This window comes from Nilaparvata lugens, chromosome 3, assembly GCF_014356525.2.
Source record: "Nilaparvata lugens isolate BPH chromosome 3, ASM1435652v1, whole genome shotgun sequence".
Classification (NCBI taxonomy): Eukaryota; Metazoa; Arthropoda; class Insecta; order Hemiptera; family Delphacidae; genus Nilaparvata; species Nilaparvata lugens.
The window spans coordinates 38060404-38087896 of NC_052506.1; the positions used below are offsets into that span (position 1 = coordinate 38060404).

The 27493-nt window shown below is 33.5% G+C and overlaps 1 protein-coding gene across 19 annotated transcripts in view; it reads left to right on the forward strand.

Moving 5' to 3' along the window:
• LOC111054356 (period circadian protein) overlaps positions 1-27493 on the forward strand; it is a 105034-nt gene that overhangs the window by 33302 nt on the left and 44239 nt on the right. For 18 of the 19 annotated variants that reach the window (XM_039423696.1, XM_039423703.1, XM_039423699.1 and 15 more), the window contains 8 exons: positions 9516-9608; positions 16131-16211; positions 17145-17316; positions 20667-20799; positions 22696-22796; positions 23850-24051; positions 25530-25847; positions 26631-26816. In XM_039423696.1, the coding sequence (XP_039279630.1) occupies positions 9516-9608; positions 16131-16211; positions 17145-17316; positions 20667-20799; positions 22696-22796; positions 23850-24051; positions 25530-25847; positions 26631-26816 (1286 nt within the window). Of the gene's footprint in view, positions 1-9515; positions 9609-16130; positions 16212-17144; positions 17317-20666; positions 20800-21861; positions 21990-22695; positions 22797-23849; positions 24052-25529; positions 25848-26630; positions 26817-27493 lie in introns of those variants that run through there. The other variant, XM_039423713.1, reaches the window with a different exon arrangement.

Genomic DNA, 27493 nt, shown 5'->3' on the forward strand with positions numbered 1-27493 from the left:
AACTATCAATTTGGCAATACTACTTTCTTTACTGTTGACTTTCAATAAAGACAACTCCCTACCTACTACATTACTCAATTCTACTATCTCACTAGGATTTACTTTTTCAATAACAGTAACTAGGCCTACATTATCTGAAACTTGAACTATTGTTGTTGATTATTATCTAATAGTTCTCTATTAATTTCATTAATTCAGCACCTTTTTCTTATTTTTAGTGAGTTATTTTTATTATATCTTTTTAACTTTCTTCTTATAATGATTTTTCATAACAATGATGTTAATGTACTGGTGAGTGGATAAATAACTAGTAGTTCTGTGAACAGTAGACCTCGCGCAGATATAAACCGCAGCCTCCTCTTATACTGTCCATCAGAGTTAATCCTGTCTGTATGTCGTGACGGCTAGATATCGGTGTGAAAACTGCTATGGCTGTCTGGGTTGGTGTATCAAAAATGCTAACATCAAAATGCTAATCTCCTTCAAGACATACTGGCAACAGGACAGCCTGAGTTGAAAGCAGAGAAAGTTCGAGAGACAATACTATGTTATTTTAGTTATTAATTGCATGCGTTATGCGTACAAATGGAATTATTATTGTATTGCGTGCAAATTAATAGTTCATTTTTAATAGTGCTTAAAAACTGCATTCAATGAGGCATGCAATTTATAGTCTACACAGCAGCTGATTTTTTACCAAGTTGCTTTGAGATATTGAATTGCATGCGTCGTGGCATGCGATTAATCCTAATCAAGGGGGCACTTTAGTATATGGGCCGCGGAATCTAGCATTGAGACCTACATAGATCGATAGAGGAGATCAAGACGAGATTAACCATGTATAACATTGTTGTTGATTTCCAAGGAATAGCTGAAAAAACATGGCGGAAAGTTCAAAATTTTTATTTTTTATATTTTTTTATGGCTACAATATGTTTAAAACTAGTGCAATCTAATGTAAAATTTGACGAGGAATCCAATGAACCTAATTTCAGGTCCGTAACTTCAGTAGTTTTTGAGATACGGTATTGCAAAAATGTGCGAAAAAGTGCAAATTTTTTGTTTAAAAGAGGTGAACCTGTTTTCATGGTGATTGATAGGTATTTTAAACTATTGGATTTAGTAGAATGATAAATTCTAAAGAAAAAATGTCCAGTCTTTTGATTGCCTAAACTCAAAATTGTTCAAGATATTTGGGCAAATTAAAATATTGCAACTCCATTTTTGCTACCTAGGGAGAACTTAGGTTAGAAAATCTCTACAATTTATGTTTAGTAACATTTTCACCTAAAATTGAAAATAAGCTCGAAATGCGAGAATATAAGATTATACAATTGCAAACTGTTGGCAACTGTTGATTCTATTAAATCATTTACTATGAAGAGATAGTAGACTTCGTGTGTCTGCAGCGCTATTGTCCTGTCACCAGCTGTCTCAGATCTTAGAATAGTAGATTTGATATGCGGGAACACTAGCGTCAGTTGATCAATTCTCATAACGGTAAGGAAAGTTGTGTGAGTGCGCCACACCAGATTTTTACTCTTATATTGGCGTACGAAGGAGGCTCCTTTTTCCTTTTATATTAACCTTGAAATGCAAAATTTCCAAAAACCTTGTATATACGTCGACGCGTAATTAAAAAAGAAACATACCGGTACCTGTCAAATTTAATGAAAATCTATTACCGCGTTTCGCCGTAAATGCGCAACATATACTAAACATTTAAACATTAAGAGAATTGCCAATCGACTTGAATCTTAGACCTCACTTCGCTCGGTCAATAATATTGAGTACCTACTGTAACTTACCTGGTACCTACCTACTTACTCTTGTCAGATGATCTTATATATTTTATTTTAATGTTTTTGTCGAATAACTACAGTATTCATGCATATAATTTGGAGGCCCGCGTCAAACTGGAACTGGAAGCAAAGTTAAGGCCCTTAAATCAATCAATCATGAAATTGAGCTTATAAATTTTAATGGTTAATAAGATCTAAGTTACCTACTGTTCCCAGTGATAGATTTTTACTTATACAGTATTGCTGAAGCATTATGTTTTTTTCCTACCTCAACGAAAGGTATCAGCAGGTAGTCATTGACTCTCATACCCATGAGTACCATTCAGAATGGATGAAGACGAGAAGCGGGGTCCCCCAGGGGTCAGTACTGGGTCCCCTGCTTTTTATTATATATATTAATGACTTGCCATCATACCTTGAACCAGCTAAAAGTGTATTATATGCTGACGATGTGAGTATTCTACTGAAAAGCAGCAGTCAGTCCAATGTGGAATTGGAGAGTAAGACTGCCCTTATTAATTTAGAAAAATGGCTATCTGCTAACATGCTGTTGTTAAATATGAACAAAACTAAAGAAATTCCATTCCGAACTACCAGAGAAAATAATTTAGGTATCAGAGACTATAAAATAGAATCCGTGAATGATATAAAAGTTCTTGGAGTGGTGATTGACTCTGACCTTTCTTGGAGATCTCACCAAGAATACCTCAAAAACAAACTGAACTCAGCAATTTTCGTACTGAGAAATTTGAAAGCTATATTGGACTCCAGGGCTCTTAGATGTGTTTATTTTGCACTGTTTCACTCACACCTGACCTACGGCATTATTTTTTGGGGAAATTCAAGTTGCGTAGTTGAGGTGTTCAGAATGCAGAAGTGGGCATTGAGAGTGATGATGGGAGAATCAATTCGAACAAGTTGTCGCCCCCTTTTCAAAAAACTTCAAATTCTCCCATTCCCAAGCCTATATATTTTTGAAACAATTTGCTTCATTAAGGAAAATATACATGAATTTAATACAGGCGGAACATTCCATCAATACCCAACAAGATATAGGAACAACCTAAGAGACGACACACATCAGACAACCATGTATGAGCGAGGTGTTAGGAGTTCTGGTATTCGTTTGTTTAATTTATTGCCAGCTCATATAAAAGAAATGACTGGTACAAAATTCAGAGATCAATTAAAGAAGGAGCTGCTGTCCATATGCGCGTACTCAAATGAAGAGTTCAGAGAGTACTACGAGCGTCAAAATGGGGTTTAGAGAGAATAGAAAAAAAAAAATGTATTGACTTTTCATGTACCTGTTTATGTTCTAAACTACGAGCGTCGAGATAAGGTTTGGAGAGAAAAAAAATATATTGACTTATCATTTATGTATTTATGTTCTGTATTTTATTGACTTACGACATTGACAAGTCCAAATACCCCTTTTATAGGAGGTCAGTGGATGAAATAATAATAAATAAATAAATAAATCAGTGGCAGTCTAACTGCGACCCAATGCTCGTATTCCTTTGCGCCTCTATATTCGGCACTCATTCACACACACACACACACACACACACACACACACACCCAGAAAACCTCTCATACGAAACTAATGACATTTCTTTGCACTTCCACACTCGTTGGATACTGTTTTGCTATACACGGTATTCAGTCCAGTCAACGAAGGTTTATAGAGGGAAAAGTTTGGAAGACAGTTTTTGACCCCCGAACTTCTGTTTAGGGTAGTAAGGAGGTAAATATATCAAAAGTCCCCATCTCTGCCCCCTGTGATAAGCGAGTGAGGGTGGTTCAAAGGTACCATTTTTTGGTTTCTTGCATATAACTCGAAAACTATGCATCTTATGGACATGACTATTCCATACAAAATTAAAGCTTACATAATTTTCTACAATATTTATCCTAAAACTTGTTCTATATCTCTTTTACTTTTCGAGATATCCGCTCTCAAAGGTGTGACTTTTGAAAAAAAAACACATTTTCTCTCAATTTTTTGATATTTTTGTTCTTGAAACTTTTGAATATCGATGGAAAAATCCATGCTGATTATGTGCTTGTAGAGCATCAAATTCTTTTCAATTTGATATATTATTTTACAAGTTTACGCATTTCCCCAAAACTGTTGCAGTGTGAAATCCTCAGTTTTGCAACAATAGACCAATTGACACGGAATTTGGAGGGAATATTTTGAACACAATTTTGGACTTTGCTGCTTTGTTGGGACCAGTTAGGTGTAAACACACCATACCTTGTGAACGGATGAGGGCAACGATCTATATATACTAACTGTTAGTATGTATAGATCGTTGGATGAGGGTGATTCAAAAATTGAATTTTTCAATGATTTGTCTACACGTTCATATCTTGAGAAAAATGGGTTCAACCGACATGACTAACTATTTCTAGAAAAATTGAAGATAGATATTGCATAAATCGTAGGGAATGTCGATGTCACTTGAAAGTTATGTAGGTCTTTTTGAGAAAAAGACTCACAAAGTTTCTCAATGTATCATTGAAAAGATAGGAAGAATAGACTTTTAAAGCACCAATGACGTCACACCGACCACCTGGTTTGGATTTGTTACTGCGCATCTTTTCGTGGCCACTACTTTGTATTCTCGGTACATTGTCCGAATCGATTCATCTTCTATAATATGGTCAAACTTCAGATCATTCAATCATTTTCAACAAATAATTTATTATATATTTTGATATTCTAAAGAATGGATTAAAACTGGTGAATGACCGATAATATTACTGAGAATTACTATAACCACTTCGAAATTAATAAGAGCGAAATATAAAACGTACTTTAAATATATAATACGTACTTTCGATAGTTTAATTACCGTAGCATAGGCTTGATATTGGAATTGAGGAATAATAATAATTATCCTAGAGAACATTTTTGCTTTTTTTAATTTTCAAGTAATTCCCGCACAGAGTAGGATGGACATTCGCTCCATAATTTAATATGCAATCTTTCCTATGTCTTTATCAATGACTAGACACTCCTGGTCCTGGATAGATCGCGTCGCAAGCACAAACACTATAATATAGTAATATCTTCTTCTTGTGGTTCCTATCCGTTTCGGATGTTGGCAACCAGCATGGCAAGCAATTATGTCCACAGTTATGCGGAAGAGTTCAGCTGACGTTTTTCCCGTTCACTTTCTAAGGTTACGTTATGCAGCCAAGATATTCTTCTCCTTCCAGGACCTCTTTTTCCATCGATTTTTCCTTGGACGATTGTATGGAGTAAAAGGTACCTGGAGTCGTTCGTCATGATGTGGCCCAGATATTGCAGTTTTCGGATCTTGATAGTGTTCATAATTTCCCGTTGTTTATTCATTCTTCTTAGTATCTCTTTATTAGTTAGTTGTTCAGTCCATGATATCCTTAGCATTCTTTGATAAAGTCGCATTTCAAAGGCTTCTATTCTCTTGGATATGTTTTCATTGAGTGTCCAAGATCCTGCTCCATACAAGAAAACAGAAAAGATGTAACGTTTCAGAAGTCTCACCTTTGTTTCAATAGTAAGATCATGGCTTCTGAAGAGTTTACTCATTTTGTTAAAGGCGGCTATGGCTTTGGCAATTCGTGATTTGATTTCTTGAGTTGTATCCCAGTTCTCGTTTATACTCATGTTCCCAGGTACGTGGTATGTTTTACTCTCTCTATTGGCTGATCATTGATGAATAGCCGGATGCTGTCAATCTTGTTTTTGCTGATAATCATAATTTTGGTCTTTTGTATGTTCATGTCCAATCCATATTCCTTACTAACTCTAGCTATTTTGTTGATAAGTCGTTGCAGTGCTTACGGGCTATAAATCAGCAAACACGATGGTGTCATCCGAATATCTTATATTTATTTATTCACTTATACGTGGATACAATAACAAATCATATAAATATGATTGGGAAGGAACAACAGGCTTGGCCCAAAACTATTCCATTCCCAAATTTTGATTACATGTCCAAAAAATAGGTTATGTTTCTTCTGTAAGAAGTTCAAGCTCAACTTTCGTCCAAAAATAAATATGAGATGCAAATTTTAAATTTAGAAAAATTAAAAAACCAAATTATAGTTAAATATTACACTTAATAATTATCACTGCACATTGTATTAATTAAGTTATTTTATGAATTTTGAAGCCAAAAATACACACAAATTCTCACTCATTTCAGCTCTATTTTACCCTGTATTACTCAACTTCTTCCCATTTATTGAGATGCCTTCCACCCCCTCCTCTTCGTCATCTAGTTCTTCTTTGAATATCTGTTCAGAGTAGATGTTGAATAGCAGGGGTGAAAGCACACATCCCTGTCTCACTCCTCGCATTATTTTGACGGCCTCAGTTGTTTCACTGCCAACTCTCATTGTTGCGGACTGACCCCAGTACAAACTACCTATGACATTCAAGTCCCTGTTATCAATACCTGTATTCTTTAGTATTCCCATCATTTTATCATGTTGTACCCGGTCAAATGCCTTAGCATAGTCAATTAAACAGCAGTAAACGTCACAGTCAACGTGGACAAGGACCTGGACAGCAAAAGGTGCTTCCTTGGTTCCCAGGGAATATAGTAATATACTTTGACCAATTGCCACAGGACGGCGGTGTTGAGATCAGGTCACTCAGGTTGTCGTTTAAGTACTCGTTATGATAATAGCTCCTCTCAATCAGTCACCGAGTTATTACTTCATTGAAAGTACTGAAGCGGAACAGGCAAACGATAAAACACCTTCATTGCCAATGCCGGGAAACAGTCTTAGAAAGTCGACAGCGGGGTATGTTGATATTGGCTCTTCCTCTGTTATTGTGTGTATAAGGTGCTGAATGCCAAGTTGATTTCTCATTTTTATGATGAGATAATATAATACTGCTAATAGTTTTTTTGGATACTCTGCACATGTGCTGCTCCCAGCTAAGTTGATTATCAATACTGAAACCCAGCAGAGTAACTGGTGCAGCATTCAGATCTTCTCTACCAAGAATACACATCAGCTCCTGCGTTTTCCCCTCATTCATCAACAATCTGTTGGCTTGGAATCATTCTTTTGCCTCCTCAAAAAGGTTTTGAGCTTTATTCTTGGCTTTAAAAGTTCAATTTCCACAAACAAGTTAGTAGACCTGCTCCACAAGTCCTTGATTTTTGTGACCAAGGGCTATTACTTCATCACTTTCTTCATTTTTCCATATTGTTGTAGATGAAATAAATGAAATAAAGTAATTATTGTATTATACAATTGAAACATTTAATTTTTTCCTATTGAGCCTTCTTCCAGACTGCAGTTCTGGGATGTCTGGTCTATAGTCTATTATCACTTTTTCTCTCTTGTCATAGGAGTGTTTATTTGCTCTTTTTGTCGATGGGTGACAATTCATTATATATCTTGCATGCAACATAGAGACCAAGATATAGGCCATTATGAATAATCAGAGGTTGAACATTTTCAATATTCATTTGTGAACACATGGTATATTATTTGATAATAAATCTCCACCCGCCACCTCCCAATATTTCGCCGACTCCTGAAATTTTCCTCCCTATACAGAAGGATAATTAGCTTAATGATTTATTCACAAATCGGTCCAGCTATAACACAGTTTTGGTGACCTAATACATAGATCCACTAATAATAATGGGTTTAAAGTCCGATTCATTTTTGTCCCTGTGTTGAAAAAATGAAAAATTACCGTATGCGAGGGTTTATAAAATCTGTAATTAGAAATAGGCTGTGCTTTTGATGAAATTCATTCAATAATGATTTGAGGTGAAAGCCCTCAAGTTATTGGGGATGAGAAGCGTGCTAAAATGTGTCTCCTCTACACCGTTCAGCTGCATGTGCCTCATTATGCAACGTTTGTCACGTTGTTAATAATCGCCTCCTCCAAATCCTTCTCAACGTTTTAGCAATCTGAGATTAGTCACCTGTTTCTAACAAACAGAACGAAGCTCTCAGCAATAATTGCTACTTTTAAAGTTAGTTTCAGAAAGTCAACATCATTTGATTGTTTCATGTGCTGAAGGTAGAAATGATTTCAATTGGAAATCATTGAAGTAGGTTTAAATAAGTATTTTATTGAATACGAAAGTATCAGATTACATGAGTTTTGGTTGCAAAAAAATATATAATCATGTGAATTTGGAGAATTCAAATTCAAAAGCTTTGAGGTTTCATGAAGACTACTCAATAAATTTATCTATGTTATATAATTTTAAATTATTTTCAAGAAATGACATCGGATGAAATTAACCATGTAAAAATCACGAAATACATGTTGCATGATGAATCAGAATTTATCATCTCAAAAGAGCAAGCTTGCTTCAGTTCAGAAAGATTTAACAGTACCATCTCCAGATATTCTCCAGAAATTACTGTATAGTCCAGTTACTAAATACATTGGTGCATGCAATTTATATTGTAGTTCTGATTTTTTAATATATTATTTGGGTACATAAGAAAAGTCCAGAACCTATTTCTTCATGCAAAATTTCCTTGTGCTAGATACAGGGTGGCCCAGAAACCTTGTTGGCCATTTTTTGTGTATTGGAAAATGGGCTTTAGTACACTCAACAATAAATTTTCCACTTTTCGACCGAATTTGACTTATGATGCATGATTTTGGACCGCCTTGATGAGCCGAAAATAATGAAGTGTACTACGATGAAATCTGAGCAGTGTGTCAGAAGTTATAAGTGTTTGAAATTTTGATCCTTGAGGTGTCCTTGAGCGCGCCTCTCCACTAGGAAATACTGAAATGAAGTGTATCTAACGGGTGATTCTCATAGAAAATAATCTTATGAACTCATCATTGTGCAAAATATCAATGTGGAGACTATGTAGTTGGTGATGATGGTTGAAGCTGAAAATTAGGTGTTTTTCACAATACAAGGAGCATTGTTGTCAGGTGTACCTGGAAATCTATATGAGATAGAGCGCTCTACCTGATCTCAGATTGTAGAGCACAAAAATACGCCTTGAGGGATTTTGAATCATACATCTAAATGGTAACAATCGGAAGATATTGTTGATCAAAAACTAAAATTCATCAGAATTGATTTTTCCTTCAAATTTCACTCATTTTTGAAAAATCATAACTCAGTACTCATTGGAGATAGAGAGTTCCGAATGATCCCATTTTATTAAGAATTTCATAATCTAGAAAAAAGGCGAAAGCAAATTTTTCTGTCCGATTACGAGATTTGGCAAAAATAGCTGAAAACTGGAAAATGAGCCGAAATACGAGGTTTTTGGGCCACTCTGTATTTAGCACAAGGAAATTTTGCATGAAGAAATAGGTTCTGGACTTTTCTTATGTACCCAAATAATATATTAAAAAATCAGAACTACAATATAAATTGCAAGCACACTCCCTTTTTTATGTCTATATTAACTGGACTAGAATAAGTACTACGATTTATAATGTATAAATAAATAATTGTGCTACTTATAGTAGTATACCAAACTTGTTCATTGTGAAGAAGTTACAATAACTTTTTGTTAATAGTTGAGATGAGTTATTTCTCTGCTGAGTTGCTGAAGATTACTAATTGATTTTATTTGTAGTATTAGGACTAAGAAAAACTCATTGCACAAAATAGCTTTGCAATAAGTAGGTATTTAACATATTCTAAATAATAATAATATCATATTGTAATAATTTCTGATGAATGTTTTTGTATGTTCCAGGTCCGATATGGACGACACTGTGACTCATAATACGAAGGCTTCTGATTCTGGTTATTCCAACAGTTGCAGTAACAACAGCCAGTCCCAGAGAAGGTAATATTCAATTTAACAATTTTCTCAGATTGATTCATTTAGTGAGTATTAGAAAATATAAGTGTTAGACATCTGCAATCAAGAATAGTCAAAACCAAACTAATTAAACCTTTAGTTAGTATTGGAAAATATATGTGTTAGACATCTGTAATCAAGAATAGTCAAATCCAAACTAATTAAACCTTAGTACTTGAATCACACTGTGTTTGGGAAATATCTCTTTACTTTGAAACATGTATTATTCAACTAATACAAATCATGTGAGAAAATTTATTGAAGAGTATTATTGAAAAGTGCAGCGAATCAAATTTTGTAGCTTATATTTGTTGCTCTGCAAACTTCAATGTGATTAATTGCACTTTTCCTGAATACTGCACATCATTTTATTGCCAGTATTACATAAACTATCCCAACCGCCGTGATGATTTTTATTTCATGTGAATTATTGTCACAGATGTTTGTATACATAATGTTATACTATTGACCTCTTGGGTTGGAGAACTCGCTCAAGAACTGTTGTATTGTTATCTTTGAAACCCGCAACTTTTAATTATATAGAGTCGATAAAAATTATGGAAACAGCTAAATATTTCTCGTACAAGAATAATTTGACAGTAGGTTTAATAAATTAGGGGCCTTTTTGAAATGAAAAATTACTCTTCAATGATTCCTCTGCACTTTCCAAACTCCACAAAGAGATCACACCAGTAAGACCTATCATAGACTACAAAAAGCTCCAGCATACAAATTAGCTAAACAAAACCTTAATTGTGAATCCATTTGTTCAGCTAATTTGTATGCTGGAGCTTTCTTGTAGTCTATGATAGGTCTTACTGGTGTGTTCTCTTTGTGGAGTTTGGGAAGTGCTTGGAGAGTAGGTGCAGAAGGATGAATTTCTTTCAAATATGTTTTTTCATTTTCTTTGAGAATTTGTTTTGTTCTGTTTATAGCTATTTTAATTTCATTTTGATATCTCGTTGTTGGGTCTTTCTGGATTTGCTTTATATTATTTTCCAGGATAAATTCATCTAATTTCTTGTTCAGATCATCATTGTGGATTATAACCATGCTGTTTCCTTTGTCAGCTTTTGTGAATGTTAGATTATGAGTTTTTGCCTTTTCTTTTATGGAGAGAAGGGTTTTTTTCCTCTGTTAATGTAGGGTAGTGTTGATTTTGGTTGGACTTTTTTATGATTTTTAGTGCTTCATGTCTCACTTGATCCTGTTCATCTGAGGTCATTTTTTGGATGTTAGTTTCTACATCAATTGTTTCATCTAGTTTTGATTTTGTTTTTTCATGTTATATTTTAGCCTCTCATTCATTAATTTCATTGTTGTCAAATGATATTTGTGTCAGGTTTACCGTTCTAAGATGGAATTTTTGTGTTGTGGTGAACAATTTTTCTTTTGCGGTTAGGTTTGCAATTTTTCTATCTTGATTTTCCTGAATTTTCTTCAATTTGTGTTCTACCCATGATTTTGTATGGTTTATAGTTTCTAATAGAATGTGCTCTTTGTATTTGTGGGCTATTTTGAGGTGTAACCTATACAGTTTGAGGTTAAGATCATCTTTCTGTTTGTGTTGCTGTTTTATTGATTCTTTTATAAATAGTATTTGAGACTTTGTTTTGGTTATTTGAGCAGCTTTGTCTTTTGATTTCATGTTGATTCTAGCATAAGCTGGTGTGATATTCAGTTTAAGACATTTCTTATTGAATTTTATGTGTAAGGCCAAAATCCTAACCTTCAAAGCAAGTTTTCTGAAACTTGTTCAATAAATTGTTCAATAAGGATGCGATACACAGCACCATCTACAGATTTGTCAAAAAATAAAGGCCCTACAGTACGACGCCGGGAGATCGCACATCAAACACCAATTTTACGTGCATGTAATGGTCGTTCTTGAAATGCGTGAGAATTTTCAGTGCTCCATATTCGACAGTTTTGGCTGTTGACGTAACCATCTAAGTGGAACCACGCTTCGTCACTGAAATAAACACGATCCAATATTTCAATACCGTTGTCATTAACAAGAGAACGTATCCAACGACAATACTGTATACGTTTCCCATGGTCAACATCCTTCAGTTCATGAACGACTCCGATGCGGTAAGGACGCAGATTTAAGTAGGACTAGTAGAGACATGCACACAAAACATGGACAACATTTAAATTTGAAAGGGAAAAAATATGTCAGATGAAATAATAAGACTAAGCGAAATGTTCCATATAATGATAATAATCAGGTTATTGAATTGTGTGACGGGCATTATGATGATAGGGGACATTTTTTAGGGTTTTAAATTGTAATAAGGGCAAGAGTCAACTCACTTCCAAACAAGACAAATTTAATATTACTTGTGTCCATCAGAATGTTAATTCAATTGTCAACAAAATTGATAAAGTTGATTGTCTCGTTGAGGATGAAGGGCCTGATATACTAGCACTTAGTGAGTTTGGAGTGAGAAATGAAATCAAAGACTTGATTATTTTGAAGAATATGAAGATTGTTGCTAATTTTTGTAGAGTGGAAAGGAACAAAGGGGGAGTAGCTCTATTTGTGAGCACTAAGTTAATGGATGTTGCATTGAAATGCATACCAATTGACACAGAACAGTATAGTGTAGAGGGACACATAGAATTAGCAGCTGCAAGATTAGTATCACAAAATGAAACTGTTATGTTCGTTGGGGTATACAGACCTCCTAGTGGAGATCTGAGTATTTTCTCAGATAACTTTTCTCTTATGGTTGAGCGAGAATCATCAGATTTGAAACGTAAAATTGTTATTTTGGGTGATTTCAATGTAAACTTTCTTGTGGATAGCTCTCTGACTAAATGCTTTAAAATGTATTGCATCAATTTGATTTGCACCATACTATTAATGAGGTTACCCGGTCGGCAAGTAATACATGCATCGATAATGTTATTACTAATATACATACAAATGAATATAAAACTGAGGTCATTGAAACATTCATATCAGATCACACGGCTCAAGTTTTCAAATTCAAGCTCAAAAACGATATCAATAAAGTGAATGATAAATCAAATAAATTTAATATGAAACCCAGGTTTCACAATTGTAGTGAGACTATTGCAGGTCATTGGAAAATTCAGACTGGTTTTATTTAACATTGGAAAAGACGGATGCTAATGAGCAATTCAACTTATTTTTCAAAGCTCTAAGAGAAAAATTCCATAAATACTGTCCCGTTATGAGTTCAAGAAAACATGATAGTCAGCATAAAAAAGGTTCAACTGGGCTACCAAAGAACTATTTCAAATAAGAATGATGATTAGGTGGGCAACACATAGATGTGAAAATGGGCTAAATGTAGACTATGCGTTAATCAATAGAGTCAAGAGATTGTTTGATGTCAAGGAAGCAAAGAAGAAGTATTTTGGGAACCTAATCTCCACATCGAATAACAAATCGCAAACAAGTTGGAAAATAATAAATCATCACTTTAGGGGTAATGACAAGTGTGGAAATCGAAGTAATATTAACTTGAATTATAATGGAAAATTAACTGCTAATGATAATGAAACAGCTTGTGCTTTTAATGAATTTTTTTACCCTAGTTGGATCCAAGAATAGGGCGGGTAGCAGGGGTAAATGTAAGCCCACAGATTCTTATCAAGAAAAAAGTATTTTCCTAAAACCTACCAATTCAAGTGAGGTAATTGATGTAATAAAGTAATTCAAGAATAACTCATCTATTGGTTATGATGAAATTCCAATGAAAGTCCTAAAGTATTGCTCTGAAGTCATCGCTGAACCTATTGCTCAGATTATCAACTCTTGTTTTCGTCAGGGTGTCTTCCCAGATGCGCTAAAAATTGCAAAGGTAATTCCCATTTTTAAAAAAGGAGATGAATCAGATGCTAACAGCTATCGTCCCATATCAATTTTACCAGCCTTATCAAAAATATTTGAGAAAATTTTGTTTACAAGAGTAATGAGCTTTCTAATGAAAAATAAACTTATAGCTCCTTCTCAAAATGGATTTATTCCAGGTAATCGACAAAAACTGCTTTAATAGATATTTTTGAGCAATTAATATCAGATATTGAAGATTCAAAATTTGAATGTGGGGTGATGATAGACTTGTCAAAAGCTTTCGATTGTGTTGATATCAAAACTCTTCTAGATAAGCTCTCTAGATTAGGAATAAGAGGAAATAGCTATAAATTATTCAGCTCATATCTCACAAATAGGTATCAATATGTACAGCTTGACACGGTAAATAATAGTACTAAATCCAATAAATTGAGACTATCTACAGGGGTACCTCAAGGATCTATATTGGGGCCCCTTCTTTTCATAATATACATTAATGATATCCAATATTGCTACGGAGACAAGTTCCCGATTACGTTGTATGCTGATGATACCACTCTGATTTTCAGCGATAAGTGTATTGAAAGTTTAGAGGTGAACATGAATCTAAATAGCAATAATGTGGCCCAGTATTTCAGTGATATAATCTTAGTGTAAATAAAAAAAAGGAATATGATTATGTTCGAAAATAAGCTTTTGATCTTTCAGCCAATGCTCGTTCTTGAATCTCAACTTACAGAAAGTTCGAATGTAGTGAAGATAGCCTACTTGGAATGCTCCTGGACAGCAAGCTCACTTTCGTGCCACATATAGAGAATCTCATTAGTAAAATCTCAAAAAGTATATTCTTGTTACGCACTATAATCAAAATTACTCCACCTGGCACTGGAAAAACTTTATACTACTCACTAATATATTCGTTTTTGGTTTATGGCAACTCTGGGGTAGCGCCAGTAAAACAAATTTAGATAAAATTTTTCTCATACAGAAAAAAGCTGTTAGATGCCTTGCTGGACTTGATTTCGGTCAATCTTGTAGAGGAGCTTTCGTAACTCAGGGTATTCTGACTGTGCCTTGCATCTATATTTATCAATTACTCTTGCTAACATATGATAATAAAGAAAAGTTTTCGACAAACTCACAGGTTCACCAACACAATACTAGAGGCAAGTGTAATATATTTGTGTGTTGTCTCACATAGGTTAAGGCGTTTCGAGAAGAAGCCCTGTTACATGGGAGTCAAGCTCTTTAATCACCTGCCATCTGCAATCAAGTGTAGAATATATGTATTTCGTGTTATGAGGGCTTTCTATTTGAAAAGTGGTAATCTAGTGAGTAATATTAATATATATTCTCAAAGATTGCGGAATACCCAGAACACTGTAATACCAAGACCATATACAGAGGCATACAAAAAATAATTTGATTACTTAGCTCCAAAAATGTGGAATAAAATTAAACCAACTAAGGAAAGTTTGAGGTAAAAACGTTTATTAAAAAATTATATCAAGCAATTTCTCATGAGCATAGTTGATATTGAGAATTGGATCAGATCATTGGGCTAGTGGCACTTTATATTTATTTTTTTCAAGATTCATTTTTCTGTTATTTTTTTTTCAAAAGGAATTTTTCTTGTGATTAAGTGAGTATCGGGCTTGACACACTCTTATATTTGTTAAAATCAAGTTTGATAACTCCAACACAATTTTTATTACAGGGGTACCTTATTATTGTTTCTTGTACCATACAGTATAGTAGGCTAATTATTTAGCAGTATAATTGTGTAACAAAGAAATGTTAGGTATATTATATTGTACTGTTTCGTTTTTTTAAAGAAATATGATTTTTTTTATTTTTGATATTTTTTTTTTTGAGCATAAGTAGTTGGAAAATGTGGCTAATGACTTTTGGTTATATTATTATTATTATTATGACTGCATATTGCGATATTTAAATGAGAAATATTTCTTTGTATTCTTACATTGTTATATTTTTGAGCCATAGCATTATTTACACTCAATATTTTTGTTTTGTTTTTTCTTGTAATATTGTAGTGTTGTTTATGAGAAGCAATAAATTCTATTCTATTCTATTCTATATTCCAAAAAAGATGTATTTTCTTTTTTGGTAAAAGGGGAATTTTATAGTGTTGACGAGTTCTTCGATAATGGAATCTTACAATAATATAAGAAATTACTCATACTATACATGATTGATGTAGAAGCTTACTGTATGGCATATATGTTTTATGTTCTATGTTTTGATTTTTTTGACGATACACTATTTGATACAATTAACTTTTTGTACAACAATGTGTAAATAAAGAATTTGATTGATTGATTCAATTTTTTAGTAGCCCTGAAAATGGAAGATAGTGACAATCCAGCCTATACAGATAACTTTCTAAGTGATTTCCTGGGTGAGGTAGTAAAATGTTGCATGCCGGTTCAACAATGAGTACGGTGGTGCCAATTGTTATTTGGGGGAACAAAATATTCCCTATACAGAAAATATATTCCCTCAAACTTCGATGTGCGTCCTTTTTGAAACACCCGTTATATAAGTTCCAAAAAATTTGATACCGATGATGGATTTTTCTACCGTATCTAATTAACTTGTACTTGTACTATGCAAAATCTTACTTCAATTGCATCCATTCATTTAAAAAATGATTTCAGTGGGAGCTCGAAATCCAGAACTAGTGGGAGCTCTAGTGGTAGCAGTGGATACAGTGGACACCCTCCAAGTGCTGGCAACAGGTACACTATAGTGTTACTCTTTCCAAAAAACAAACTTTTATTATATTATATAGTTGAGGATTGATGAGCAAACATCATCAGATCATTAGAATAATTTGAAATTAATTACAATGAATCAAATAGTAGAACAAACCAGATTTATTTGATTGAATACAATTAGAATGAGCAAACACACTCAAACTATGACTGGATTTTCTCTGTATTAATTTATACAATAAGTACATCATCAAAAATGATAGGGAGAGAAAAAATAACCTTGTGCTGTTCCTCTCCCAAATTTAGATAAGGTTACACATAGTCTGAAATATATAGGTTTCCTTGTAGTTCTAAACTTCACAAAATTTTCAGTTCTTAATTATATTCACAAAGTAGATTTTTATATTTTAATGCTTCAAAACCAGACATAGAAGAAAAATTTTACATTATTATCACTGAATTACGAAATATTCATACAGTATATGGCTGCGAATATATGATTTACTGTCTAAACTGGAGTTTATGAATATAGACTTACTTGAAAGCACAAAATAAATTAACTCATCCTGAACTAGAACTTAATCTTGATACCGTCATATTCTTCAATGAATTAGAGAATTAAATAGTAGAGAGTTACAAGAGAAGAGAATCTAGGATATTTTTTTCTAAGTATGCTGAAATACACCCTGATTATTCCCTCAATTTATTCTCAATTATCCTTAAATATTCATTTCTTGAAAAAAATCAACATATTGGGAATGTGAGATTCGAATGTTTGGAGTGAATGATTTGAATTACCTAAATAACTTCTGCTGTCAGATTCATCTCAATTTCTATAATACAACTACCATCTACTGAGCATATCTCTACATGTTTAAAGATTTCAAAAAATCACTCAATCATAAATCTAAATGTAATTTCCAAATAGAAATTTAATTTAAATTTGAATGTTTTCAGTCATGAATCTTCCTTCCAACGACCATCCGCTACAAAGAGAAAGGACCATAAGAAAAAGAAACTGAAAGTACTATCAGCAGAGCTGATTAATGATAATGATGGTGTTGCGGCTAGTTGCCCAACAAACAGTATGGAGTCTATAGCATTGAAGTCACCCACCAGCAGTAATATGGTTTGTACATTGTTTCAAACCTTCAATATAAAATTTCCATTTGAAACCTTTTAGTTTTTATTTGTTGGTACCTCTTCTATTCAACAAATAATTGCTGTCATACAAAAATTAGGGATGATACTATTCGATGATAAGAGTGTTTCCTTTTAGTATTTATCATCAAAATATTCAGTATCTTCGCAACAAAATTGACAGATTAGAAGTATTTCTTAAACAGGAGGATCCTGACATTGTTATTTTCACAGAGCATGGCTTAAAAATAAAGGAAATAAATCAAGTTAGGATTCCAGGCTATTCACTGAGATCAGAATTTTGTAGAATAGCTCATAGAAGTGGTGGTGTATGTATATTCACTAGCAATGTTATCATACCCAAACTTATGAACTGGATTTTGTTAAGAGATTTTCTGTTGAGATGGATTTAGAGGTGACGGGACTAAGGTTAAAAATTGATGATCGATTTGAGGTAGCAGTGTTAGGTATCTATAGGTCACCAAATGGAGACTGGCAAAAATTTTGTGAGCTGCTCCATACACTTTTGGAAATTACAACCGCTCGTTTCACAAATGTTATAGTAGTAGGAGATTTCAATACCGATTTTGCCAGGCAGGATAAAATGACAGAGGATATTAGAGATATTATTAATATGAATAATTTAGAAATTAAGGTCCACGAATATACAAGAGTAACTCGAACTTCACAGACAATTATTGATAATATCCTCACAAATATAGAAGGTTGTAATGTCAGGTTAGGTAGCTCAGATCTATCAGATCATAACTATCAAATTTTAGATGTTAAGTTGCAGGGCCAGAATCCAAGCAGAAAAAAAACTTTTGTGAAAGAAATTCAGCAATATGAGCTAGGAAATATAAATTGTTTGAAGCAGGAACTGCTTCAAGAAAATTGGAGTAGTGTTTATAACAGTTGTAACCTAAATTACAAATATAAGCAATTCATTGATACTCTAAGATTTCACATTAGTGTATGCTGTCCATAAAAAAAGTCAAAGTAAAAAGTAATTAAACAAAGTAGATGAATGGATAACTGAAGATATTCTTACTCAAAGAAATATTGTTAGGGAAGCTTATGAGGAATTTAAATTAGTGAGGGATGTTCCGAGTGAAGTCAAATACAAATGTCTAAAGAAAAACTATGCAAAAGAAGTGAGGAAAGCTAAGTGTAAGAAAACAGCTGAAATATTAACAACTAGTACCAATTTTAACTCTGCTGTTTGGGAGGTAATTAATAGAAATAGGAGAGCAGCTCAAAAAGATACAGTTACTAATGTCCCTAGGATAATCGATGAACATGGAAATTATATGGATGATAGTATAGACATTTGTAACTTTTTCAATAAGTATTATCAACAGGTTGCATATAATCTCCAAAAGTCACTGAACACTAATACTTATAATACAACTACATTAAATGCTGAGCCAATTGAAAAGGTATTTAAATTTCATCCATTATCAAGAGATGAGTTGTCAAGAATAATAAAAAATTTGAATAACAAAAAACAGTAGGATTGGATGGGGTCTCAAGCAAAATTTAAAAGAATGTGAAAATGAATTACTGGACCCTTTATTGCATCTCCTTAATACTTCACTAGAGCAGGGTATTTTCCCTGATGATCTGAAACAAGGAAAAATTTTGCCAATTTTCAAGAGCGGTGATTCTGAAAGAGTTGAAAATTATAGACCCATTAGTATTCTAAATGTAATAAGTAAAATTTTTGAAAGAGTAGTTTTAAATAGGCTATTGATGCACCTGGAAGAAATTAATTTCATATGTGATGAACAGCATGGGTTCCAGAAAGGGAAATCTACTAAGACTGCAATAGTATCCCTTGTTGAAAGACTAATAGATATAATAGATTCAGGTGAGAAGGCAGCCGCAATATTTCTTGATTTATCCAAAGCTTTTGATTGTGTGAACCATAGAATATTATTGGAAATACTAAAAACTGTAGGTGTGAATGGTATAGAACTAAAATGGTTTGAATCATATCTCATAGGTAGAAACCAGTGTGTTGAGCTTACCAAGGTGGATGGGAATGAAATAGTAAAAATTAAATCTCAAAAACTGGAGGTCCAGGCTGGAGTACCTCAAGGCTCAATTCTGGGTCCCTTACTGTTTCTGTTGTATGTGAACCAATTACCAAAAGAGTTAAAAGATCACAGAGCTCTGTTGTTTGCTGATGACACATCGCTTATCTTTAACAATTATTATTAGATAGTCTAGAAATAAATGCTTTTACTGGAGTACAGTCAATTGTCCAATTCTTGAAGCAAAGGCAATTAACAATAAATAGTAAGAAATGTCAATTCCTACAATTCAAAAGTAAATATAATTCAGTAGAGGATAGAGAAATAAATGTGTTTGTAGAGGAAAATGAATTAGACCAAGAAGAGAAAGTAGCATTCTTGGGAATTTTATTGGACAGGAAATTAACATGGCATCCTTACATTGAGAGGATATGTAATAAGATATCATCTGGGGTATTTGTCCTGCGGCAGCTTGCTAGGCTGAATGATAAAAAACTACTGTTAACTGCTTACCATGGACTTATACTATCTCATATTAGGTATGCTATTTTAGTATGGGGTAATTCATCTCAACAAAATATGGACAGGGTGTTTAAGATTCAAAAGAAGGCACTCAGATGTATAGAGAAAGTGAATAGGTTAGACTCTTGTAGGCCTTTATTTAAAAGCTTGGTCTATTAACTGTGCCATCTTTGTATGTATATGAAGTTGTAATGCATGTGAAAACGAGTGGTGTGATCCAGAATTCAGATGTTCATGAGTATAATACGCGAAACAGAGCAGATTATCATATAATGGGTCACAATAGTAGGTTATTTGAACAAAAACCAGATTATATTGGTAGGAAATTTTATAACAAGCTACCTCAAATCTTGAAAAGTAATGATGATTTGAAGATTTTCAAAAAACAAATTAAAAAATATTTAGTTGAGAGCTTTTTATAGTGTACAAGAATTCCTTTCAAACCTAAACTAGGTTGAACTAAACTACTTAGTGTTAGAATTATTATGTAATAACATGACTTGTCTTATACTCCATGACTGGAGTCTTTAGGACGTAATCTAAACTAAAAAAATTCACTCAATTTCTTATTACTTATTGTGAACTCTTATTCTATTGCCTTTATTGCTATTGATAAATACCTCTGAATTATCAACCTCATCTTCAATTTTTCCATTCTTCGAACTTGAGTAGGTTTTCCGAATTAGCTGAAGATGTCATAGCAAATAAGCTATTCATATTTATGTGATAGTCTTATTGAATGTAAGTTGAAATTGTTTTTAATTACATTTTCTGACTACAGGGACTAGAATCTGCAATTCTAACGAGTAGCACCATTCAGAATAATGAAATAGAGAGTCATCAAATGAACTCTTTATCTCTCAACCCAATGGGCCACGACCACATGAAGAAATTGAAGGGCGCTGAAGTCAATGGTTCGTACTAAATTATTGTCATTCGTTCAATAATTTGTTTTATCGATTTCTTTGTCCAGATATGTTAGACTCTATGATTCTTTTTTCAATTCCCAAGAGACTGAATGCTAGAAAATTAGTTTTTTAGAAAAATTAAAATCAACCATATAGAATATAGGAATATTATAAAGGGTGATTCATAATTATGGTTAAATAATTTAAAATAACTGGTTAATAGGTTAAACAAAAACACAGCGTGGCTACAGTAGGCCTAACTTACAGTTTGTTTTTTTTTCAACAGTGAGCTAAAATATTTCTGAAAATAATTTTCAGCTGATAATTTCTTTTAAATATTTTTTTATTTGAAACAAAATAAATCAGCTGTTTGGAACAGCTGTTCTTTAAATCAATGTTCTATTTGCAATCAGCTACAACCTATGAGTTATTAGTTCTCTCCTCATAAAACAGAAAATTTTGTGGTGTAATGTACTACATAAGAATACATTTTATCCAACTTTTATTCAATTTAGTTTACACAGCTTACATCATTTTTTCAGAATTAAATTCTCTACAATTATTATTGCGAAAAATTATTTGTTTACTGGTCATTAAAGAAAGTTATTGGTCATCAAACGTAGAAGTCTGTGTTTTTCTACTTAGATTTTTTGCATATTTCAACTTTTTTCTCAAAAACTACTCACACTACAGCTTCCAGACTAGTTTTATTCAGTTTTTCAGATATTTTTCCATATGAATCCAGCATAAGTTTTTCAAAAACTAGTCCCCAAACAATTCAGCATCGGTGTATTTCACCAGAGAACTGAATTCCGGGCGAAATCTTTCACTATAGCTCGCTAATGAAGCGTTTATGGATATATGTTTATAAGAACTTTTTTTCTTATTTTTACCTCTACTATCACGTATTAAATTATTTTACCATAATTATGAATCACCCTGTATATCATAGTTACTATGGAATCACTATTCTACCACAGGGAATCTCAATCGAATCTTTGATACAGTACTATACTATTTATACAGTACTGAAATTGTTTTTAATTACATTTTCTGACTACAGGGACTAGAATCTGCAATTCTAACGAGTAGCACCATTCAGAATAATGAAATAGAGAGTCATCAAATGAACTCTTTATCTCTCAACCCAATGGGCCACGACCACATGAAGAAATTGAAGGGCGCTGAAGTCAATGGTTCGTACTAAATTATTGTCATTCGTTCAATAATTTTTTTTATCGATTTCTTTGTCCAGATTACTATTTTTTAAATATTGAATCTTTTCTATGATAGACTCTCTTGATTATTTTTTCAATTTCCAAGAGACTGAATGCTAGAAAATTAGTTTTTTAGAAAAATTAAAATCAACCATATAGAATATAGGAATATTAAATGTATATTATAGTTAGTATGGAATCACTATTCTACCACAGGGAATCTCAATAGAATCTTTAATACAGTACTATACTATTTATACAGTACTGAAACAGTTATTCCATTTTTTGCGTGGAAAGGATATTTATATCACCTATTTAGTTAGTCAGGGTTCAATATTATAGACTAGTGACTGAAGATTAGTTGTAGCCTTGAAGTCTGCTAAGTTTTTGTTGAGATTTTTGCGTCGCTCAAGATTTCTTATTTCAAACTGATAACACTTCTATGATAAGGGAAACATCTACACTGTAAGTCTAGTCAAATTTATGTATTTAATAAAAACATGAAGTACCCTTTTATTTAAAACTTTAAAATGTTTTAAATAGAAGGGTACTTACTTTTTTATATTGTTTTTATTAATTTCAATAAAGTAGCCCATACAAGTGAAGTGATTTTATGAATTATGTTATATTTATAATTTTGTCGACCATCTCTGATTAATTCAATGATTGCCATTAATTGTTACAGCGGTAGAAAATTTCGAAGAAGCTGCATCAGCACCAAATACCAAAGAACCTAAGGCCCCATCTTTGAGGTTACTCGAAGATTTAAGGATAGCTCACCCAAAAGTGAGTCCATTTCAATGCTGAATCAACTATTTAGGGTCTTGTATGATTCTCAATGCAATTCTTTCCTTCTTGGAAATGAGCTTTCCAGAATTCAATGTGTATTGTATTGTATAATACAAGTGTCATTCTGTGTATTTTACATTTTCAATGCTGTTGCGTATAAAGAAAATATTTTCGGAAGAGCGACAAATTGACTAGGTTGATTAAGGTTAAACTAAGAATTTAGCTGTTGCTAGAACATTATCAACTGCTATAGTGTTACATAGATATAAATATGCTAATGTTTCCCAACTATTTCCTTCCAACACAATTACTAATTTTAGAAATTTAGGAAGGGGAGAATATTGAGAGGGGGTGTTCCGAGCCCTTTCATTCACCCCCAATCCAATGCAACTTGTTTGGCCATTACTGCTCCATATCAGTTGCTATGCAAATCAGAATTACAGTATACTGTATTGACGAATACTTTTTATGTTCAATTTATGTTTCTGTTTCCAGTATCGGTGTTTGAGAACTGACACAATACTTCAGTTCATTCACTATAGATCGAATTTCAATTTAATTGTAGCCAATAACCAAATGTCATTTCTTTTTATAAAAAAACCAAATCACAAAGCTAACATCAATTAAAATTTATCCACTAGCTTTCTAGTATTATAGGGGTCTGTCTTCTTTCAAGTATAACTGAAGCTCGAACTGAATCCTCTATGGATGAAAATCCTGATTCATTATCCAGTATCAACTATTACAATTTTAAAATTGTGTTTTTTATATTACTGTAAGTTTTAATAAGTTTGGATGAATAAATATAACCTCATACTTCGTATTTTATAGAAATTGTTTATGCCAAATCAATAGCATCAATAGCCTATTTGAATTCTCTGGAAGCATGCCTCTGATTCCCAGGACAAAGTGACTGTTTAATTGACTAAGATGTTTTTATTAGTTTTATTTATGGATTTTCTATTTACAGCATGTTTAAGATTTTTTTGATATATTATGTGGTGTACGCTTAATTGTTTTGTTGACAATTACCCAATTGTTGTGTTTCAGGAACAATTCATGGTAGTCGTTTCTATGCAAGAAGGCTCTGTTCTGTACACCACATCAAATATGACGAATGTTCTGGGTTATCCGAAAGACATGTGGATGGGAAGATCGTTGTTTGACTTCATTCATCCCAAAGACAGAGACGCTCTCAACAAGTACATCACTTCCTGTATTGCTGGGCCTCTCGGCAACCGCCACAGTCAAAGTCAGTCACTTCACTTCATCACATGTTCTTTCATTTTGAATTCAATGAGCTGATATTTTCTATGCTTTTCATCTGTAGCTCTATAGTTTCCTTAAATACGCATTGAGGTGTCTCAGTGAAATTTTAAATACCTATAGTATTACTTACATTAGACAAACGTATCACGGTTTTTCAGTTTTGTTGTTGTATGGAACAGCTGTGGTGCTGTATACCGTTTGTATATCAACTGATTAGAGATACTGTAATACAAAAATCAATTTTCGAAAAGAATATTTGATTTTCTAAAAGTATATTGTCGCTAGAGTATACTTGGCTAGAGTATTGTCGCTGAGAAAAACGTTCCAATCTTTGTAAGCTCATTTCAATCTAAGTGGATGATTATTTGAAATCATATAATATTTTGTTCAGGCTAGTTTCGATGTACTTTTGTCTTCCCCTGCTAATCAGTGCCGGGCTGGCTGTAGTGGTGGATTTTGATTTTGTTATGTTATCCCTTCTCAAATGATGGCGTGTAGCTTTGTCTCCGCTCTCGTTCCTTTTCGTTTTTTTGTCACCACTTGCCACCACTCGAGGAGAGTGATTTTAATACCTTGCCCAGTGACCTGGGATTACCTCAGTTGTAGAACTGGCCTAATCGTCGAAAGGTCATTGGTTTTTGTTGGATAATTTGATTCATAATTAGCATCTCCTATTCGTTCAATTTCTTTATTTTTTTATATAATACTGTGGGGAACTCGGCCCAACATATTGTACAAATAAATATATAGTGATTTGACTTATAACTTGCACTAGTTGACATATATTAAAAGTGAAGGTTATGCCCTACATCTTATTACATCTTATAAATACCTTTTAGTGAAATATATCCAGTCAGTTGAACAGTGTGATGACTCAGGAACCAGGAGCGGATCACACACCATCATAGCAAAATACTATATTGTTTTCACCTATCAGTCCCACTTATATTCCCTATCCCAATATACCACCTAAAACCCTGTTTGTAAAAAATTGGTATGACATCATAGTTTGGATTGGGGTAAGTGACTTCCTATTCCTGAGATCAAGTACTTGTTAGCTGACTTGGATATAAATGTGTTTGAAAACTAAATTAATTTGATTAATACAGTCCACCAAAAACTAGAAGATTCGATCCTCTGGAAACCGTGGTATTTTTAATTTCAATGTTTATTTTATTGTTGTGGGTTCTGTAATTTGTCTATATGTTGTCATAGAATGGTTAAATATTCCACCCAATTGTACCAATATATCTAATGCAACTAATGTAAGAGATCGATTCAAGATGGAACGAAATTTGATAAACAAAATTGATTGTTTCATCAGTAGATTTATTAGTTTCCTCTCATCAGCAGGTTGGTCTTCACAAGCTCCTTGTTCCCTCGAACAGATGGACAGTGGTTGTTCTCGATCTGTCTATCAATCTATCAGTTTCAATCAATCTTTTGTTTTTGTTGTTGCAGAAGACGTGCATGCCAGCTCGAGTGGTGGTGTTAGCAAACAGTCGGTCAACACGTTCCACTGCTGCCTGCGCCAGTACCGCGGCCTCAAGTCGTCCGGCTTCAGTGTCATCGAGAAGAAGGTCGACTATCTGCCCTGCAAGATCAGCTTCTTCTTCCACGAGCTCAACCATAACAAGCTGGCTTCGTGCACCTCCGCCTCCGCCTCCGCCGCCCCTGGCGCCAATGGGCCGAACAAGGCCCCGGCCGCCGCCCCCACCGATGGCATCTGTGACACGCTGCTCATTGCCAACGCCAGCCTCATACATTCTGCTTATCTAGGTCACAAACTTCTCTATTCATCGACATAAATACTTTGATTAATAATCCTATCCTACTATACATCAAAATGACTTGGGATTCAGTGAAGGGAGAACATGTCGTTTAACGCATCATCAAATTTGAACTACACCGAACTGATCAACTAGAAATTTTGTTCAATGATTCTGGATTTACCGTAGATGGCTAATTTCGATGGTAGATTTCATATTTGAGGGTGTTTTAACGCAATAGAAAAGCACCAGAATCCACCCATCAGACGCATTGCATCGTGGTCTAGATGTAGTACACTTATACTGGGCTCTGGATCGAAATGTTGTCGGTTCGATACCCACTGAAGCCTACTTTTTGCTATGAATTTCTACTTCAATGAAAGTATCAATGTAATATTGTAAAAATAAGGTGTAATTATTTTGTAATAATTTGTAGATCTGCTATACCCAAGCGATAAATAGGAGAATAATATTCAAATTGAACTATATAATGATAAAACTTTAATAAACCGTTAATCAACTATTTTTCAAGTCACTATCGTCAGGTTTTTCGAATAAAAGTTATTAAAAACTAGTACTCACGTTATAACTTTTATTCAAAAACCTGACTGTAGCGACGTCAAAAATAGTTCAAAAACGAATTATTAAACTTCCAGTTCGTCAAGGATAGTGAAATAGATGAGTTTAATAAACCATCATACTTTCTGTATATATTTCACTAATATTTCTCGTCTGAGGATTCTTCCTACTCGAAGTTTCCAGTAATAGTGTACCTATTTGTTTGTTTGTGCAGATGCGGATGAGGAGTGCTGCTCGCCGACGTTCGTGACTCAGCACTCGACGTCGATGTGCCTGACGCATGTCGACAACCAAGTGATTCCCTACTTGGGTTACATGCCGCACGACATGGTCGGCAGATCAGTATTCGACTTTTACCATCCAGACGATTTGCCTTATTTGAAAGAAGTATACAAAAATGGTAGGTTATTGTTTTAGAATAGTCATTGAAGCGAGTTACAGTTGAAAATCTTACTGGGAAAGTATACTAATACCAAACGAATATTTCTCAATTTGTTTTGAATTCTGCTTTTGCTTTCCGTAATTTTTTTGCTCAATGTTGTTCTGCAATCATCTCCTATTTGGTCAATGTTGTTTTGCTTAGTCTGATAAGGCAATCACTTTTTCAATACTTGTGGTACGGGGTAATACGGGGTTTGCATTAGAGAAACAGAATAGGTTCAAATTCAGGAGGAACTTGAACTAACATAAAAATTAATATAATAAATTTTTCAGATATAACTTTTGGTGAAGAAAGGACTACTATTTTACGTTTCGCTTTTTCTTTGTTTATCTCTCCATTCAATGAAATTACCAACAAACTAGCAATTTATCAATTATTCTATCAAATAAATATAATGGCTTGTAACATGATTCCTGCTAATTTATGATTTGCATGAAAAAATTGTGAATCTGACAAAGTTTCTGTCCAACCTATTGATACTTTTGGCTTGAATAATTTTGCTATCTGATTTCCGAATTTCTTGTAAAAACCGTATTATTCATTCTCGTTGCTTTTGAATATTTCGGAGAGACTCCTGAGTCCTGAACTTTTAAATGTCCTTGGTATTCAATCAGTTACTGTTGGTTGTTGTTATT